At 43.8% G+C, this 19594-nt stretch overlaps 2 protein-coding genes across 5 annotated transcripts; one reads left to right on the top strand and one right to left on the bottom strand.

Moving 5' to 3' along the window:
• The first annotated feature begins 1645 nt into the window (after positions 1-1645).
• On the top strand, positions 1646-8918 carry LOC138614997 (snake venom 5'-nucleotidase-like). The gene is given in 10 exon segments (XM_069688632.1): positions 1646-2054; positions 2057-2355; positions 3506-3728; positions 3847-4035; positions 4739-4936; positions 5131-5285; positions 5951-6059; positions 6313-6462; positions 6858-7058; positions 7159-8918. Coding segments are annotated over 10 exon segments (1746 nt in total). The 5' UTR covers positions 1646-1990; the 3' UTR covers positions 7317-8918.
• Positions 8069-19052, bottom strand: LOC138614995 (sorting nexin-14-like). Of its 4 annotated transcripts, none has more exons than XM_069688628.1 (27): positions 18523-19049; positions 17723-17843; positions 17496-17569; positions 16380-16502; positions 16209-16296; positions 15827-15911; positions 14903-15059; positions 14756-14831; positions 14629-14673; positions 14421-14501; positions 14117-14231; positions 13870-14025; positions 13672-13796; positions 13273-13331; positions 13006-13138; positions 12698-12884; positions 12139-12225; positions 11908-12008; positions 11076-11187; positions 10805-10845; positions 10371-10490; positions 9709-9832; positions 9426-9590; positions 9242-9337; positions 9038-9129; positions 8758-8814; positions 8069-8232 (listed from the first exon to the last, which is right to left on the bottom strand). In XM_069688628.1, the coding sequence occupies exons 1-27, from the start codon at positions 18645-18647 to the stop codon at positions 8206-8208; spliced, it is 2772 nt and encodes a 923-aa protein (XP_069544729.1). In that variant the 5' UTR covers positions 18648-19049; the 3' UTR covers positions 8069-8205. The 4 variants fall into 4 exon arrangements, with proteins under 4 accessions (XP_069544729.1, XP_069544730.1, XP_069544732.1 ...); XM_069688629.1 differs by having other exon boundaries at positions 12139-12222; positions 18523-19048; XM_069688630.1 differs by lacking the exon at positions 8069-8232 and having other exon boundaries at positions 8757-8814; positions 9717-9832; positions 18523-19052.
• Positions 19053-19594: the final 542 nt, after the last annotated feature.

Here is a 19594-nt window from a genome sequence, read left to right as displayed (position 1 = left end):
ATGTCGTCTATAATATGATAAAAAATAGTCATACTATAACATGTCGTCTATAATATGATAAAAAAAGTCATACTATAACATGTCGTCTATAATATGATAAAAAAAGTCATACTATAACATGTCGTCTAAAATATGATAAAAAAGTCATGCTATAACATGTCGTCTAAAATATGATAAAAAAGTCATACTATAGTATGTCGTCTATAATATGATAAAAAAAAGTCATACTACAGCATGTCGTCTAAAATATGATAAAAAAGTCATACTATAACATGTCGTCTAAAATATGATAAAAAAGTCATACTATAACATGTCGTCTATAATATGATAAAAAAGTCATACTATAACATGTCGTCTAAAATATGATAAAAAAGTCATACTATAACATGTCGTCTATAATATGACCAAAAAGTCATACTATAACATGTCGTCTAAAATAAAAAAAGTCATACTATAACATGTCGTCTATAATATGATAAAAAAGTCATACTATAACATGTCGTCTAAAATATGATAAAAAAGTCACACTATAGCATGTCGTCTAAAATATGATAAAAAAAAGTCATACTATAACATGTCGTCTAAAATATGATAAAAAAGTCATACTATAACATGTCGTCTAAAATATGATAAAAAAGTCATACTATAGCATGTCGTCTAAAATATGATAAAAAAGTCATACTATAACATGTTGTCTAAAATATGATAAAAAAGTCATACTATAGCATGTCGCCTAAAATATGATAAAAAAGTCATACTATAGCATGTCGTCTAAAATATGATAAAAAAGTCATACTATAACATGTCGTCTATAATATGATAAAAAAGTCATACTATAACATGTCGTCTATAATATGATAAAAAAGTCATACTATAACATGTCGTCTATAATATGATAAAAAAGTCATGCTATAACATGTCGTCTAAAATATGATAAAAAAGTCATACTATAGTATGTCGTCTATAATATGATAAAAAAAAGTCATACTACAGCATGTCGTCTAAAATATGATAAAAAAGTCATACTATAGCATGTTGTCTAAAATATGATAAAAAAGTCATACTATAACATGTCGTCTAAAATATGATAAAAAAGTCATACTATAACATGTCGTCTAAAATATGATAAAAAAAAGTGATAAATATTCTGACTCGTTGGCAGGTTTGAATTCGGACTTTACTTCACCCTCGTTTCACTTAACACAAACTTGCGTCTCATTTCTTGCCCTCTGCTGCCCTCTAGTGACATGAAACAAACCTCCTCAGCGAAGACGCTGATTCATCGGGAGGACCTGAGCTGACTTTGTTTTCTTTTTTTAATCCAATTTGCATTTTCTTTGGTGCATTTCTTTAAACGACCCCGTTAAAACTCAACATGACGTCAACATGACGTCAGCGTCTCCGGTTCCTTCCAGCAGATTTCTTCCTCCGTTTCTTTACGTTCTCTGTTTTTCCAGATGGAGTTGAGTTTTTCTTTTTTTGATGGATTCAAACCACAGACGTCTCCACCCTGCTGCCCACGTGATCCTTTTTTATGGTTAAAGGGGCATTTAGAGCTTAAAGCCCCAAACAGAACTTCCTCCTCCTTTCAGATCTCCTTTGTGCTGAGAGGTTTCATTGACTTGTGTTTGTTCTTGTGTCCGTTATGAAGCACTTTGGTTTCATCACTGCTGGAAGGTGAAAACTCTCCACAAGCTTCTTGCAGCCGGTGAAAGCGAGAAAGTCAGAGATGGAAGGAGACATCAGAGAGGAAGAGGCGTCTCATAACGACCACAATCCTCCTCCTCCTCCTCCTCCTCTTCCTCCTCGTGTCGCGCTCCTCTCTCTCTCTCGGTCTTCTCCGCGTGCAGCTTCTCTCTTAATTCATAAGTCGACATCTCCAGAGCGGAGAGGAGCAGAGGAAAGGAGGTCCCCGCGGGTCATGTAGGAAGAAGCAGCCTCCGTCCTCGGTTTGCTCCTCCGGTGTTTTTGCGCGCAGCGGACCGCGGAGATGGAAGCGGCGCGCCGCGAGCGGAGCGCTCTGCCGCGGCTCCGTCTCTGCTTCCTTCCTCCCCCCTCCTCCTCCTCCTCCTCCTCGCGCCGGGATCCAGCTCGGCGACCTGGGACCTGGTTCTCCTCCACACCAACGACGTGCACGCCCGGGTGGAGGAGACCAGCGTGCACTCCGGGAAGTGCGGCGGCACGTGTTTCGCCGGCGTGGCGCGGAGAGCGACGGCCGTCAAGAGGATCCGCGGCTCCGAGAGCAACGTGCTGCTGCTGGACGCCGGAGACCAGTTCCAGGGGACCGTCTGGTTCAACCTGTACAAGGGAGCCGAGGCGGCGCACTTCATGAACCTCCTGCGTTATGATGCCATGGTGGGAACAATGATACAAACATAGATGGATGGAATCATTTGAACCGTTTTATACATGATCAGGAATGATCACATTTGTTTGTATAAATTACTCTTAAGGGCTACAAAAACTGGTGACTCATTTAAAAGTGATTTATGGTTAAATATCAGATAAACCTGTTGGATGGTGAATAAACTAAAGACATAAAGCAATATTTGATCTCTTATTTACAGTTCCAAGAACCTTTACAACAAAGAACTATTCAATTTTAATCTGTTCATCAGTTAGATTATTATATATTAGATATAACAGTTGACCGTCATCACTATCGCCAACACTGCAGGCAGCTTTAAACTCTTAGAAATAGAAATCAATTTGTTAATTTTAGGATTTTCATATTGTGTTACTCTATTTTTTGTTATTCTACTTTACTGAAGTATGACAGTGATGAAGACTTCTGATGAAGATCAGCTGCCGCTGTGATTTTAAGTGAGACCTTCAGGTGTTGCTCTAAAACCTCGGAGGACCGTCCTCACTCAGGTTCGAGGGTGATTCATGTTTTCCGTTCTGGAGTCCTCAGATGTTTTTAATCTGCTTAATTGCAGCCAATGTTGTTATGGATCAGCTGTCCGCTCGCTGCCTTTTAATCTCTCAGGGCCACAATTAGAGAGATGAGTTCAGAGCGTCACTTCGAACCCCGACGGAGAGTAAAAAGTGAAATGAGAAAAACAAATTTTCCAAAGACAATTCAATTAAAAACATTTGTAGCGTAAAGAAATGCACATTAAATATATACAACACAATAAGTCTGAGACGCTTCAGAGGACTTAAATACTAAAACAGGAAACACTAAAACAATGAGACCGCAAGAGCAAACGGTTGAATGCGAGCGTGATTCTGTTACCACGGTTACGTTATTGTCAAATAATTAAAGGCGACAAATAATCACCGTCCAGGTGGAACCGTTTCTGTATGGAAGGTTTTAGGTGACGGACCGTTGTGTATCATCGGCGTAGAGACGAATGTGTCGAGGCGATATCGGAGAAAATCAGGCAGTCGCAATGTTGTCAGCGACCGAATCTGATTTTTTAGCAACAACAGCTCTCTGATTGGTCGATCCCGTTGTTTATTTTTTTTTATTATTTGACTTATTTTGGTGTTTGTTTTTCAGGTTTTTGGAAACCACGAGTTCGACAACGGAGTGGACGGCCTCATGAAGCCGTTCTTGGAGGAGATCCGGTGTCCCGTTCTCAGCGCCAACATCAGACCGGACAAAACTCTGGCCGCGACGTTCGGCAGCATGTATTTACCGTACAAGATATTTACCTTTGGTGATCAGAAAGTGGGCGTGGTCGGATACACGTCCCGGGAAACTCCGGCTCTGTCCAGACCCGGTAGGTGGACGTAGACGGTTTCTGTGTTGAAGTTCAAACGTGTCCCTCAGCCTTCAAGGTTTGAAGTTAAGTTTTCCGGTGTCTTGCGTCCGTCTCACGCGTCCACGTTTGTGCTCAGGACCTCACCTGCAGTTCGAGGACGAGGTGAGCGCCCTCCAGCTGCAGGTGGACAAACTGCAGACGCTGGGCATCGATAAGATCGTCGCTCTGGGACACTCCGGCTTCACGGTGGATCGGGAGATCGCAGAGAAGGTCCGAGGAGTCGACGTGGTCATCGGTGGACACACCAACACGTTCCTCTTCACAGGTAGGGGGGGAGGGGGGGATACAAGATATATAAGAATATAGACGATATAAGAAAGTTGATCAAAACTAAATAAAATAAAAATTAAAAACTAAGTAAAAAGTACAAAGATTATAAGAAGATAAAAAAAACTAAATACATTTAAAAAAGATAATCTAAATAAAAGGAGGCTTTATAAAAACAAAATAAAAATAAATCTAAAAAATAATGAAATCTAAAAAAAGTAATGTAGAAACTAACAATGTTAATTCAAAACAAAATAAATTGAAAATGATAATAAATAGATAAAAGGAAACTGCATTTTCTAGCGTGTCGGTGCGCTGCAGACAGCTTTCCGACGGTGTTTTTAAATGAGCAGAATCATTTCTAATTGAATTCTCCTGCAGCATCGAACGTCTCTCCGAGCTGGACGAGAGGAAACTGAGTTGTGGCTCATTGGAGAATAAACACGGCGTCGACATGAGTCTGCTTTCCATAAATAACCCGTCAGAGTTGAATATAAACATCAGGCGGAGGGCTGGAGCCGCTGGTTTGGACCTCAGACCACAAAGATGTTTTTCTGCAGTGTTTAAATCTGCTCCAGCGCTCAGTCACTGTTCGGACTGAGAGGAAGAGCTGACAGCGATGCATTCAAGTTCAGTTAAACCCAACTGAGTGAGGAAAAACCAGCATCCATCCTGTTTCTGTCTTTTTTTAAATTTTCCAGGACTTCCTCCGTCTTCCGAGGTCCCGGCCGGTCCGTATCCCTTCATGGTGAAATCGGAGGACGGGCGGCAGGTTCCCGTCGTGCAGGCCTACGCCTTCGGAAAATATCTGGGTCATCTGAAGGTGACCTTCGACGCTGCTGGGAATGTAGTGAAGTCGACGGGGAACCCGATTCTGCTGGACGGCAGCGTCTCACAAGGTAACGACGGCAGAACCTCCAGCTCTTCTTCTGTAGTTTTAGTCATTCTTTGTTTTTTACTTTCTTTCTATTGGACAGATAATCTGCTCAGTTTCTATCTATTTTGCATCATTACCACATTTTGAACGACGTACAACCTGCTCCTGGATTCGTCTCCATTTGAGGGATGAAGTGGTGGATTTTCTCTCCTCCAGATCCGGAGGTTCTTGCTGATGTGGAGGACTGGAAGAAGAGTCTGGCCAACTACTCGTCTCAGGTGGTGGGAAGGACGCTGGTCTTCCTGAACGGGACGGCCGAGGAATGCCGGTTTCGGGAATGTAACCTGGGGAACCTCATCTGCGACGCCACGGTGAGACTCAATGAGCATCACATGTTCCTCCCGTGGGCTTGAAGAGGCTCTCAAAGGTTTGTAGCTTGGTGTTGGACTCTCTTCTGCTTGAGCGTTGACTTTTTTATTCTCTGGTTTTCTGCGTTTTTCTCGACTGCTTACGATTTATATTCTTCTCGCTTTTCTCGGCGTTACAGAATATTATCGGCGCGATCGATCAATCGACACCGATCGCTCACTGATCTGAAACTGACATCATTTATGCTCGTCTTTTAAAGACTCTCGTATTCAGATAAAAAAACTATTCAGACTAAATTCACTTTCATTTCCAGGATGTCTGCAGGTCCTGAGAAGTCTTAAAAAAGCTTTGATTCTCAGGAAGGTATCTGAGGTTTGTACGTAGTATTTACCACAAAATGTCTGAGCCTCTCGTAGCAATAAAAACAGGTAAACAGGTAGCTATTAACATCCTGGTTGTTTAAAAAAAAAAGTAGAACAAGTTTTCTTCACTGGAAGTTCGATTGTAATTACTGCAACTTTTGGGTGGACGCTCTTCAGCCGGCTGCAGGTCCTCAGGGAGGTTTCAGAGACAAAATATGGCACACTGAATGGTGCTACATGGATCCAATAAATACTGAGACCCGTGTTGGACTGAAGGAATCAGCTTCCCTGTTTCCGTCCTTCAGGTCGACAACAACATCCGGTTCTCTGATGGCGTCCAGTGGAACCACGTCAGCGCCTGCATCTTCAACGGCGGCGGCGTCCGGACGTCGATCGACGAACAAACCAGAAACGGTGAAGTCGGATAGCTTTTTAAATTTGCAGTATTTCATATCAAGAGGCAGAACTTTCCAGGAAGGAGATGAATGTGTTTTTGGCTGCACGTTGCACATGACTCACTTTTCCTCACAGAGACGCCAGTCCCGAAAAGAAAAACAAACCTCCGAGGATCCCGGAGGTTCTCGATCTTTCGGTTGTTTTCTTCAAAGCAGTTTTGTGTCAGAAAAAAGTTCATAAAAAAAAAGAATGTTGATGTTGTCGTCTGCAGGTTCGATCACGATGGAGGACCTGATCGCCGTCCTGCCCTTCGGAGGAACCTTGGACTTGGTGCAGCTGAAAGGCTCCACGCTGAGGAAGGCTTTCGAACACTCAGTGAGACGATACGGTCAGAGCACCGGGGAGTTCCTGCAAGTGTCCGGTAATCTCCCCGAGTACAGCTTCTATACCGTCTGTGGTCGGTCCAACACTTCGCTTCTGACTGAAGTCGCTCTCGAACTGTTGGACGCATTGACGTTAAATTTGGTGCAGCCATTCGTGGTGCTCAGAGGATGAATCCTACCGACTTTGGTGGTTCTCTGACTTTTCCTCTTGCGCCACCTTGTTGACATTTGAGGGGTGAAATTATTGGATTGTTTTCAATGAAAGTAAAAAAAATAAATAAAAAAAAAAAGCCTAAGTTCTTTCGAATGCTAAATGTTGTCCAAACACAAGAACAAATCAAATTGGCAGAATCGGAGAACAAATCTGAGTTTTCAACAGGAAGTGCTGCTGGATATGTTTCAATATTGAGGACGCTTTCATGTCCTCCGGCAGGACTTCAGGTTGAGTTTGACGTCTCCAAACCTCCGGGGCATCGCGTGAGAAGCCTCGCCATCCTCTGCACGACGTGTCGCATCCCTCACTACGAACCGGTCGAGGACCAGACGGTCTACAAAGTGCTGCTGCCGTCCTACTTGGTGAACGGCGGAGACGGTTTCTCTATGATCCAGAACGAGACGCTGAAACACAACAGCGGTGAGACTTCGGGAGGTTGTTTTTTTTGTTGTGGTTTGAAATGTGATGATGATGATGATGATGATGATGTTTCGTTTTAACAACTTTCTTTTTCTTCCAGGTGATTTGGACATTTCAGTCGTGTCGGATTACATCGCAAAAAGAAAGAAAGTTTATCCTTCTGTTGAAGGACGCATCAAGATTTACAACTCAGCTTCCGGACTTCAGGGACGAACCGCTCCGCTGCTTTTACTGCTTTTACTGTTCTGGAGTCTGTAACGTCATCCGCAAACATTTTGTTTAAATACTTAAAACTATTTTATAAACGTGACGTGAACTTCAAGAACTAACAGGATTCACTCTATAAAAATGTTACTATTCGTTTACTTTCGTAGACAAGACAAACTGTCGCTCTTTAAAAACCACGAGGAAAAGTTTGGAAAAAAGAGCAAAACACGTCGAAGAGTTGAAGCTAAGGAACCTTAAAGTTCCTCATTTTAACCCCGAAACTGATGTTTCTCTAAAAGGTTTTGATTCCCAAACTAAATCATTCCCACGTAACTAAAGTGTCATCGATTCTTTTCACGTGACTGTCGGCGCCGACACGATTTTTTTTAAAGTCTAATCATTCTTCAAATTTGTTTTTTTTTAAAGAAAACTGAAGGTTTTACAGGGAATGAGTCGACTGAACAGCCGAGCGGCCTTCGTGGTCGGCGTCCGTTTTCCACCCGGAGCTCCTCGGTGAGACTCGGCGGGTCGGACGTGTGAACAAGACCTCCTCTGTGACGATCTCCCCAACAACGCTCGCTGCCCGCCGATCGCTCAGGAACTCCGTCTGAGTCGAGCCAGCTGGCAGCGAGCGAGACGAGCCGCCCGAACGCATGAAAACAAGCACATTATGGACTCGCTGGAAAACCGTCCCTCAGAGGACAGAGTGTCGTTTGGCGTCTCTTTCAGGACAGTTGTTTTTTTTTTTGTCGTGTAAAAGCTGCTGTCGGGGAAAAAAAAGAAAGAAAGTAGAACTGCAGTGATATCAATAAATATCTTTTTAATTAGTGCGTTAATGAACACGGGAATGCAGCGCTGCTACAACAGCTTTTCAGGAATAGTTTGAGATTATCGCTCCTCCGTCGTCCGGGTAACGGACGTTCAAGTCTGGTCGTCTCCTTCACACGATGAACGTTTCCTTCGCTCCCTGCAGAGGAAACAACGACGTTAAACATCTGAGAGACATCCAGCAAACATCTGGGACGTCTGTGAAAACACATATTGGACATCAGCGAGATGTCAATGAATCTTCTGAGACAACTGAGAAACGTTTGTTAAACATCTGCCAGGCAACTACGAGATGTCTGTACAACATCTGCCAGACATCTGTTCTCGCTTCCTTTTCTTAAATCAGATAAATTCTTCCAGAGAAACTTTGCCTGTCGTAAAATTTCATATATCTACATAGTAAAAGGTCTCATATATTTTCTGCATCTGATTCCATTTTACTGATAATCAGAACTTTTCTTCAAAAAACTGTTTTTTTGGTGGGTTTTTTCCAGCATCAAACACAAACATAGTTTTCGTCAAATTAAAAGCCTCTGAGAGGATAAATCTCTCCAGGCTCTGACTTCTTTCCATGTCGCTTGTTGTTTAAGACGCTCTACATCTTCAAACGTAAAACACTTCCTGTATCGTGTGTCCGGTCTCGGCTGTCGTTTTTCTTTTTTACCTTGCTGAGTTCAGGAAAAAGTTCCAGCACGGCGATGTCGAGCAGGACGTACGTCATCTGAGGAGGAAACAGATCCCGACGCCGAGACGTCTTCTTATTAATTACGCTGCAAGTTCGTGTAAAACTACAGAATTATTCATTAAAAACTTCTTTAGATCTTTTCTGACTTTTTACGTGTCCTTAAACAAATTACATGACTCATTATTTTCCAAAGTTAAAATGTGCCTTTAACAGAGTGCAGTTTGTAATCAGATGTTTATTCTGAATTTAAACTGTTTACCTGCTTGTTGAGGAGCGGCTGCTGCAAACCATCAAACAGCAGCTGGATGCCTTCGAACTTCGCCTCCTCGCCGATGCACTTCCCCACAAAGTCTGAAAACACACTCGGTTTTAATATCGACTAATCTGCGAATCGTCCGAAGAACCGATCGATAACTGCTTTATTTGTTTTGAGGCGATAAAAAGCCGGTGAAAGTTTAGCGACCTGGCAGATACTTCATCATCTCCTCGAACGTCCGCTTGGCTCGGATCTGTTTGTCCTCCGCCGCTCGCTCCTCGCTGCTCTCGCAGAAAACGGCGTCTGCGGGAAGAAACCACGAGAAAACATGTTTTTTATTTGAAAACTCTGTGCTCGTTTTGAAGAAGCGGAGCTTCCGGTTGTTTCGTACCTCGGAGCTGCGTGACAAGCGACACCACGCGGTGCTCCTGCAGGATCTGCTCCAGCTTGGACTGCATGTACTGGTCCATGTACGCCTCGAACGTGCTCTTGAACAGGATCCTGCCGGCGGCCATGACGTGATGCAACCAGTCCGGCATGCGAAACACCACCCGGCCTGTTGGAGAGGGACCAACACACACACCGAGACGAGGCTGAGGAAGTGGGAAACCGCGGCGGAGATGACGAGTAACTCACAAACGTGAATAAAAACCATAACGGTCGGTTTCACTCACCGACGTACATCATGTAGTCGTACATGCCGTCGACGCCCACCATCTCCAGGAAACAGTTGCGGTTGTGCTTCCTGTCCGAACCCTCCGACAGGTTGGCGTTGTTTCTGAACAGGTCGTTGAAGAGCTGCAGGTGATAAAGTCTCTAATCAGAGGAAGGCTAGGATGACCTCTGACCTCCCCTCAAAAATGTCCTGGAAAAATATTCACAGGAATTTTGACAAAATTGCAAACTCCCACAAACATTGCGTGAATTATTGCAATTTCAATAACTTGAATGACAACATGAAAACATGTTCAGAAAATGTTGCGAAATATTTAAAAAAAAATGCAACACATGGTTTCTTCAACACACTGCTCACATAAATACGAAATCTTAACAAACCTCAGGATGCAAACAGTTTGAGTTTTCTGCCTCACACTTTATCAGTGAACATACTGAACATTCCCGTCCTGAAGGGAGGGGAAATATCTTTCCAGTCTGATAAGATTGAAACCATTTTTAAATTGTCAGGAAAGCAGCCTTCGAATCTCTTTTGATAAAATGAAGCTGTCTGAGGTGGAGCCGGCGAATCGGGGCAGTTTTCGGGGGCCCGTCAGTGATCGTGGTGATGTGAGACATCCGGCTCTGGTTTCAGCAGAGGAAGGATGTCCGGTTGTTTCACCTTCTTGTTGTTCCCTGCCGTGGGGCTGAGGATGGTCAGCTCGGGCCGGCTGGGTTTGGGTTTGGGCGACTCGCAGGAGTTGAAGAAGGACTGGATGAACGGCTCCAGGTTCTGTCCTTTCTGGAAGCACACGGCAGCCAGTTTCAGCCTGATGTTTCTTAAAGGGGAAGTTTTTCCCTCACACACGATATTATACACAGATTCTGTTTCAAAAACATATAATATATGCCAATAAAAACGTTCTAGAAACTAGCATTAAATTCTAGCAACCAGAACTAAGATTCAAACTGTAAAACTAATGCAAAAATATTTTCCCAGTTTCTGCAGCAGGTTTTATTTCAGAATCTTTCTTCTGCATCGGCGTCATTTTTCAGACCCGGAAGCTACGAACACTTTTACATCCGGTCTGTGGTTTCAGGTTTGGAGGGACTCACCTCTTTCATCAACTTTCCTGGAACAGACTTGAAAATCTTCCCTGAGAAACAGATTAAAGTGGGAATTAATTTATATTTTTAATGTCTAATTCCTCACAGCTATCTGAGTTTGTTGGGATGAACTTCAACAGTAAATCAGATTTAAATCTGCGATGTAGTAACGCCAATAGAAAAGAATATATTTTATGTTTGTACAAAAATATTTGTGTCTGATACGACGGGAATCGTTAGTCCTTCATGTGTACCACCTGATGGGGTCTCAGGTACGTACCAAGGTTGACGTCCGGCAGCATCCTGTCCAGGAACTGAGACTCCACGCTGTAAGGAGACAGGAAGTCGGCCAGCAGCTGACTGTTGCTGAGCTCCGGATGCTGCAGGAGTCTCTGCACACGAAAACAAGACGGAGACGAGTTCAAGCTGAGACGGGGACGTCACCACGTCGGTTTGTGAGCGTTATGAAGCCTCCGGTTCAGATTCTCTCCGTCAGCATCTTTGGAGCAGGAAGTGACCTTATTTGGACGAGCTGGGGGAGGAGCCAGCGGTGGATCTGACTCACTGCAGTGTCGTATAAAACTGAACTGACAGTATATTGAGGTTTACAGAATATTATAGAAATGTACAAGGCTGCTTTTAAAGGTGTTAAATGTACATTTTAAAAAGTATTGTGGAGAAAAAGGATGATAGGGCATGTAATGACCCCGTATAAAATCTGGACTACAACTAAATCATTGCTTATGTAATTTCAGTGTAAAATCTTCATATCTTAAAAATAAATCTACCTAAAGCAGAATGACCGTTTAGGCTTTTAACCCTCACGTTGTCCTCGGGTCAAAATGACCCGCAGCTGTGTTCAACCAAGTTCTATTTTATTTCTATATTTTTTATATTTTGTGGGATCATTGGTCATCATTCTTTAAAGAAACAGCCTCCTCGTCACCAATGATCCCAAAAAATATGAAAATAAAATAGAACTTGGTTGAACACAGCTGCGGGTCATTTTGATCCGAGGACAACACGAGGGTTAACTTAATCCAAAACATTTCTCAAACACAACAGCAAGAAAAACAAAATGCTGCTTCAGATAACGAGATCAGGTTGAATACCTGTAAATACTCCTCGAATTCTTCCCTTTTGGACGCGAGGAACTCGTAATTCTTTGGTCCGATGATTCTTTTGGATGGAAGCTGTGCGTCTGCAAATGTGCCTGAAAACAAGGATGGAGAAAAAAAAAAAGGGATTATTTTGGAGAATACAACACCAGAGAAACGGAGGTATTTTCATTAAAAATACAAAGATTGTTCTGTCGTTAAAGTTTGATGAAGACCCGACTTTACCGTGGAACTCGGTGAGTTTGGACTCCAGAACGTAGAACTCCAGATATCTCCGGTACACCGACCACTTCTCCGTTTCATGATCGACTGCTGACGAGAAGAACAAGTCACATCGTGTCTGACGGAGTCCAATTGAAAAGTTTACTGACATTTATCTCCAACTAAATTAAAATAAATGAATAAAACAGCCCGACAGGCCCGAGGAAATGGACGCTGTTCATTGGAGCTGATTAAGACGCGTTATTTGGCTCAAACATCAGATTCTACTGCAAACAAACTGAAAAATAAATAGAACGTTTATTATTTTGACGATTGAAAACAAAAAGAAAACAGAAATGTCTCTGATTGATTCGTGATATAAAAAAAAAGATTTGCGGAGAAACAAACATTTGTTTGAACAGGATGACATCACTTCCTGTTTGTTTTTCTTTTTTTACGTGCACGCAACAACACAGCGCCCTATAAAATGTATTATTTATAATTGGGTTATTTTTTTATCTTTATCTGCCACCTTACTTTCTTTATTATCTTTCTGTGTCCAGCTGTTGTTTGGTGGGCTCACCCTGCTTCCTGTCGTTGCGCTCCACGTCGATGCAGAAGACGGGGATCTTCTCCCTCTTGGCCTCGTCGTCGTAGAGGTCGATGTACGGGATGGTGATGCTCCAGGCCGACAGGTTCCTCCGAGAGCCCGGCGCGCTGGCCGGCTCGGCGGGCGAGTCGTCCTCCATCACGACGGTCGCCTCCTCCACCTGCCGGAGGACACGGGAAAACATCACGACGCTCAAAACTCAGCGGGAGATTTATCATCGTGCGTTTAAACAGACGTCAGACGGACGGTTCGTAACGGAGTGAAACGAGCGAAACGCTCACCAGGTCGTCGTCCAGCTCGTTCATGGCGCTCGGCGGCAGCAGGGCGCCCTCCATCGTCGTGCTCTTGAACACACCTTTGATTTTGCTGCCGATCCTGCTGATGCCGAACGACTCGCCCCGTTTCATCGTGTTCCTGGTGAGAGCAGACGAAAAAAAACTGAGATCGCACCTCAATCTTAACGTCGTTCGGAGTATTTCTGTTTGTGCATCGACACCTGACAAATAAACAGAAACGGATGTCGGGAAGAGCAGAACTATAAAACCAACCTGTTGATCCTGGAGCTCCTCGTTGGCGACTCCGCTCCCCTCAGCAGGTGTCGGAAGTACTGAAGAACACAAACAGGAGAAACTAATTGTGTTTTGATGCAAAAATAATTTCTGAAACATGTTGTGATATGAACATGTGGTTCAAGAAGGTTTTAGATCCTTTTTTATTGGGAGACAGTTTCTCTTTAAGTCGTGCAAACTTTAAACTCTGCGAGGTTGAAATGAACCGGAATTATCCTTTAAATGTACAAATATTCCCACTGAAGTGGAGAAGCTTAAAGGACAAAAACAGAAACTTCTTCACTTCAAAACAGAAATGAAATACAACACGTGGATAAATTACAGATAAACAAGTCCGAAATCAGATTTGTTTTGGAAACGTTGTTTCCTGCGTCTCACCTCGTCGCTGTGGCAGAACATGGGAGTGAAGACTCTCTCCAGCAGAGACAGGACGTGTTCGTAGGCCTCGAACAGGCAGCGCATCGTCTGCAGCTTCACCACGCCGCCGTACGGCCCGCGAGCGACTGAGAGAGAGAGACGGCAGCTCGTTACAGTCGGTCGGGACGAGAACACGGAGAGAGCCGCGGGACGCCTTACTGTTCCTGATCTCCTCCACGATGAACGGGTCGAAGCTGATCTTGTCCACGCTCTCGTCCAGGCAGTACGTCTCGTAGATGTGCAGCACCTCGCCGTGCAGACGCTGCAGCTCCGAGTCGCTCAGCTCCGGACTCAGGATCTTATCGTTGAACTCCTCTGGAGCGGAACACAGTGAACACGTTTCACGGTGAAGGTCGAAGGTCCTTCGAGCCGTCGAGAGCTGAGAGGCGAGGCGCGTCGTTCTTACCCACGGCGAGGCAGAACTGCAGCACGTGCACGGCTCCTTCCTGCTTCAGGAAGTTCATGAAGCGAAAGAGGAGGTCCTGCTGCTCCCGGATCTTCTTCAGCTCCAACTTCAGCACCTGCACCACCACGCGGAGACGGCTAGTTAGTTGGAGTTCACGTGCAAAGAAGCTATAGATTGTAAAAGGTCACGAGCTTAGGGCAGCGTGAGGTGACCTTTGACCTCTGATCCTTAAAAGCTTATCACTTCAGGTGTGAACTCTTTCTAATAAATAAATCACAGGAATCTGAAGACAACAAAATCTCACCGACGGCTTCTTGTTGCCGACGTCTGCGTATTTCTGCAGGAAGGGAACCGGAGCAGACGGAGGCTCGGCGGCCGGTTCAGGCTGGAGACAAGAAATCAAGTGAACTGTAGAGCGACGGCTCGTTTTTGGTTTCACATCATTTAAAATAACTGAAGAAACATCGGGGTTTTTGGGCTATATAGAATATTATCTTAATTATAAGACTTACTGGAGTGTCGTCAACAAATATGAGCACCATGAGGTTGACGGTGTCCTGAAAGACAAGCAGCAGGGTTAACGAGCGCGTCGGTTCACCGCAGAGGAGGAAACCACGGGACGGTTTTTAGTGTGCTTACAGGGTCGGCCATGAAGTCCAAGGTGGGCAGGACGACGGAGCCGGACATCACCTCCCGCAGCAGCAGAGCCAGAGACCTGGGGGGGGGGCACTGGTTAGAAATGTCCAGGGAGAGACGGGGACGGGGACGGGGAGGAAAGGTACGTACCTGCAGTCTGTAGCTTTGGGAGGCATCACGAAGGGGAACAGCATCTCGGTGAGATTCCTCAGATACAGCAGCTCGTCCTTCCGGCTGTGGAGAGCGACGTGGAGGTCGGAGCCGTATTCATCCAGAGCTGCCTGCTGGAAACACTCCATGTTCTTCACTACACACACACACACACACACACACACACACACACACACACACACACACACACACACACACACACACACACACACACACCACACACACACACACACACACACACACACACACACACACACACACACACACACACACACACACACACACACACACACACACACACACACACACACACACACACACACACACACACACACACACACACACACACACACACACACACACACACACACACACACACACACACACACACACACACACACACACACACACACACACACACACACACACACACACACACACACACACACACACACACACACACACACACACACACACACACACACACACACACACACACACACACACACACACACACACACACACACACACACACACACACACACACACACACACACACACACACACACACACACACACACACACACACACACACACACACACACACACACACACACACACACACACACACACACACACACACACACCCCACTGTAAAACCCTCCACCGACCAAACCCAACATAAACTGTGTATTCCAGATGAATCATGTGCAGACGACGTTCATGTGACCTTCAACAAAACAACTACAAATTGAATAAACATAAACAAAACGATCCAAATGCTACAAATACAAACCGCTGAATAAATCCTCTCACATTTCCAACGTTTCCTTTTAAAGTTTAAAAGTTTGGGTTTTAAGAGCTGCAGAAATAAAAAGCGTAGTTACAGGTGTACGTACGAACCTTTAGCTCGAGCTGTCGCCATGATTTCGATGTGCTTCATCGTGGCCTTCATCACTTTGTCGGCGAACACGGTCGGGACGTCGACCTGCCGACGAGTCAGGTCCGAAAAAAAAAAGTAAATCAGATTTTAGAAGAATTTTGACTTTTTTTTTTGCTTTAAAAACGAGAAAGACAAAAAAAAAAGAATCCTTCATGAAAGTCTCTGATTATATTTCTGTTCATTGACTGAAGAGTTTGAGTTGTTGGTGCAACAGTAGAAGTTTCTGTTGTTGTAACGACCAGCGCTGCCCCCTGCAGGTCAGTAACGGTATCTAAAGCCCTTCAAGTGATGCAGCAGGAGGTTTCTGAACTCTGGCGTTTCATTGGTCGAGGAGCGTTTCACCTTCTGAGCGCGGCGGACGAGCACCGACGCGAAGAAGCGGATGGTCATCCTCACTTCGTCCACGCACGCCTCGTCGTCCGTGATGTCCCTGAAAATCAGAAGGAGGGAGTTGGACGAGCACGAAAAACAAACGTCTCTGTGCGACGACGGGCGGTGAAGTTCGGAGCTCACCGGTACCACGGGTACACGAAGTTCTCCAGAACCAGCTCGAACACCTCGGCGATGGAGGCGTCCACCTTGGAGTGAACCTTCAGGTCCAACCACGGCTGGTAGTTTTCCAGCAGCAGCGTCGGCCTGCAGACCATAAATAATAAATCAGTTTCTTTATCTTCTTCTCCGAAGTCTCCGACGGCCGCGGTGACTTTGAGATTTTAGGTTTTGTGATCCGAAGGTTGTGTTTTCAGATTTTCCTTCAATCCGTCTCGAGATTTTTTTTTTTTTTTTTTCACTGCATTTCAGAACCAGAAAAAAAAACGTGACTTTCAAACCGTGTTTGTGAAGTTCAGACGGTTTAAAATGCATCGAAATGTGCAAAAGGTCCCTCAAACTGTCCTTTATTAAATGTCCTTTTTTTATGCTTTAAAAATCATTTCTAATCATTGCTCAGTGTTTTTTATTTATCTGTTACATAAAAGGACATTTTATTTGATTTGTGAATTTTATCAATTAAAATTGGATTCATTCACTTTGAGCTTCACTTTGATTTTATTAGATTTTTATTCCTTAACGTGTGTGTTGTTTTGTCAATTAATTATTTGGTCCTAAATATCAAATTGAAAGACTACCGAGCGTCGCATCATCTTCTAAAACTTTCATTTCCAACCAGTATTACAAAAATATATATAAAGTACATAAATATTATAAAATATCTAGATAAAGCTTGATCGATTGATAGCTTGAAATGTTTCAATAAAATTACAATGTACGGCAAAAAATACACTAAAAAAACTCCATTAGGGGTAAAAATTCTGCATTAAAAAAAAAGTAGTTTCAGCAAAATTTAAGTGTTTATCAAGAAAAAATAAATATTATTATTCAGACATTAATGTGTGAGTAAAGTGTCTATGTTATAAACACTATACATATTGTGTATATAATGTTATTCCCAGTGAGATGCAGTAGAAACACAATCCAAAACACTCGCTTCATCAAACCTGCAGGATTTGAAAATCACTTGTTAAATGTCATCAGTGGATAAAATGGTGACGTCACGTTGAGTGTTTGATCATGTGACCGTCTGATCATGTGACCGTCTGATCATGTGACCGTCTGATCATGTGACCGTACCGGTGGCGTTTGCACTTCACCTTCCCGCACACGGCGCAGCTGTGGCCGAGAGGAAACAGCTCCTGCTCCTGCCGCTGATGGAGACAGAAAAAAGTCCATGAGCTCACGTCATCATCCAAACGTCCTGTGTGTGTGTGTGTGTGTGTGTGTGTGTGTGTGTGTGTGTGTGTGTGTGTGTGTGTGTGTGTGTGTGTGTGTGTGTGTGTGTTTTGGAGGGTCGGACTCACTCTGTTCCTCGGCTTGACGGTGAACAGGATGTTTGGAAGAAGCGACTCGGGTCCGAGGGAGCAGTAGAAGGTGACGACGCCGGCCAGGAGCGACCAGAAGACCATGAGGATGTGGATGTACCTGCAGGAGGTTCAACAGCCTTCAGACTTCACAAACTTAAAACACAGCTGGAATTTGAACTGCACACATTTGTGACTTTTAGAGAAATAATTATCTGTGCCTTCACCTACGGAAAACTTCACACAGATACGGTGATAATAATGCCTGGTTTTACCGCATTTGGAGGCCTCGTGCTGTGGTAGCAGTGTTATGGTGGTGGGCAGTTATTTGATGACAGTTTTGACTGTTATCATCACAAAATCTATCTGCCATTGAAAATAATAATCACCAAACAAAGCTTTTAGTGACGCTCTAGTGGCTTAAGTGCAAAAACACCCGAAGTTGTGTAACAGGTTATGGTCAGAAAGACAACAATTTTCTTATAAGAGTGCTCCAAAACCCATTCAACTAAGTTTTCCACAAACTTATTTTGGAGAATAAAATATGCCGAATTAACGACTAACGTGATCTTTTTGCTGTGCATGTCTGAATGTGCAGACAAAAATCACTGAATCACGTAAATAGTGAAATAATCTTAAAACATAAAGTTTCTCAGGCGGGTTTTGAGCTGCTCCGTTCCACCAACAGGAGCAGGCCTCAGAAGTCACGTGACGCCGCCCAGCGCTCCAGCAGATATTCCCGGACACTTCCCCCTTGATGAAGCTCCGCGTGTGGACGGAAGCTCCGCGTGTGGACGGACCTGTTGAGCAGCACGGTGACCGACACCATGAACAGCAGCAGGAAGCAGGACAGCGGGTACTGACGGCCGGCTTCCCGCAGGACGTCCACCTTCAGCCCCCGGACACACTCAAAGAAACCTGCCATCCTCTCAGCCGACCTGTTGACACATCAGCAGCAAAACAACAACAACAACACCTCTCAGGACGTTTTACGGGCGATTTTTAAAGTTGTTGTTGTTTTTATTTATTTTACACCGAAGCAGTTAAAAGTGTCGCGAGCTGGCTAACAGTTAGCTTCAGTTAGCTTCCGTTCGTTCAAACGAACAGCTGTGAAACTACCGGAGCTTCTTTCACGTGACAAAACACATCGTTTGCGCACGCGACGTGTCCAGCTGGCGGGTAGACATCAGACATCGGACATCAGACTCCGGACATCAGACTCCGGACATCAGACTCCGGACATCAGACTCCTCCACGTCCCAAACTTGTCTCTCCTGGTTTCACTCCGACTTCCTCAAAACATGGATGTTTGTAATCCGACGGCGGGTTGCCAGATCTGCGCAGAAGACGTAATCACGCCCCGTTCTGAGGACGCGAGAGAAAAAAGAAAAATACGGATTTATATTGAGAAAACTAAATTAATGGGATTGTTGATACGTTCATTAAATCACGTTTGTCCGGTGGAAGTGAAATAATTCAGATGAACTTGTGTATTTTATTAAATGTCCACATTTGCATTGTTTTATTTGTTAAAATTACACTTTAAACCATAAAACTGCATATAAAACATTTAAAATGTTTAAAAAGTATTTCTACTCATTTCTCATATTTTTTTTTATATCTGTTACATGAAAGGAAATGTTCTTTGATTTATTCACTTTGAGCTTTAGGCTGCTTAGAAGGATTTTATGTTTTATTTTATTTGTTAGTGTGGGTTTTTATTTGGTCCTAAATATCAAATTGAAAGACAACCGAGCGTCACATCTCATCTGTTGATACTTTGATTTCCAACCAGTATTAAAAAAATATATAAAGTACATAAATATGATAAAATATCTAGTTAAATATACATATATATATATTAAACGGCCG

The sequence above is a fragment of the Brachyistius frenatus genome, unplaced genomic scaffold (assembly GCF_029030835.1).
Source record: "Brachyistius frenatus isolate BFR_SWC_R1_liver_20210118 unplaced genomic scaffold, ASM2903083v1 Contig_653, whole genome shotgun sequence".
Taxonomy (NCBI): Eukaryota; Metazoa; Chordata; class Actinopteri; family Embiotocidae; genus Brachyistius; species Brachyistius frenatus.
The sequence above is the reverse complement of the archived record's forward strand: the minus strand, read 5'-3'. Positions and strand labels throughout refer to the sequence as shown.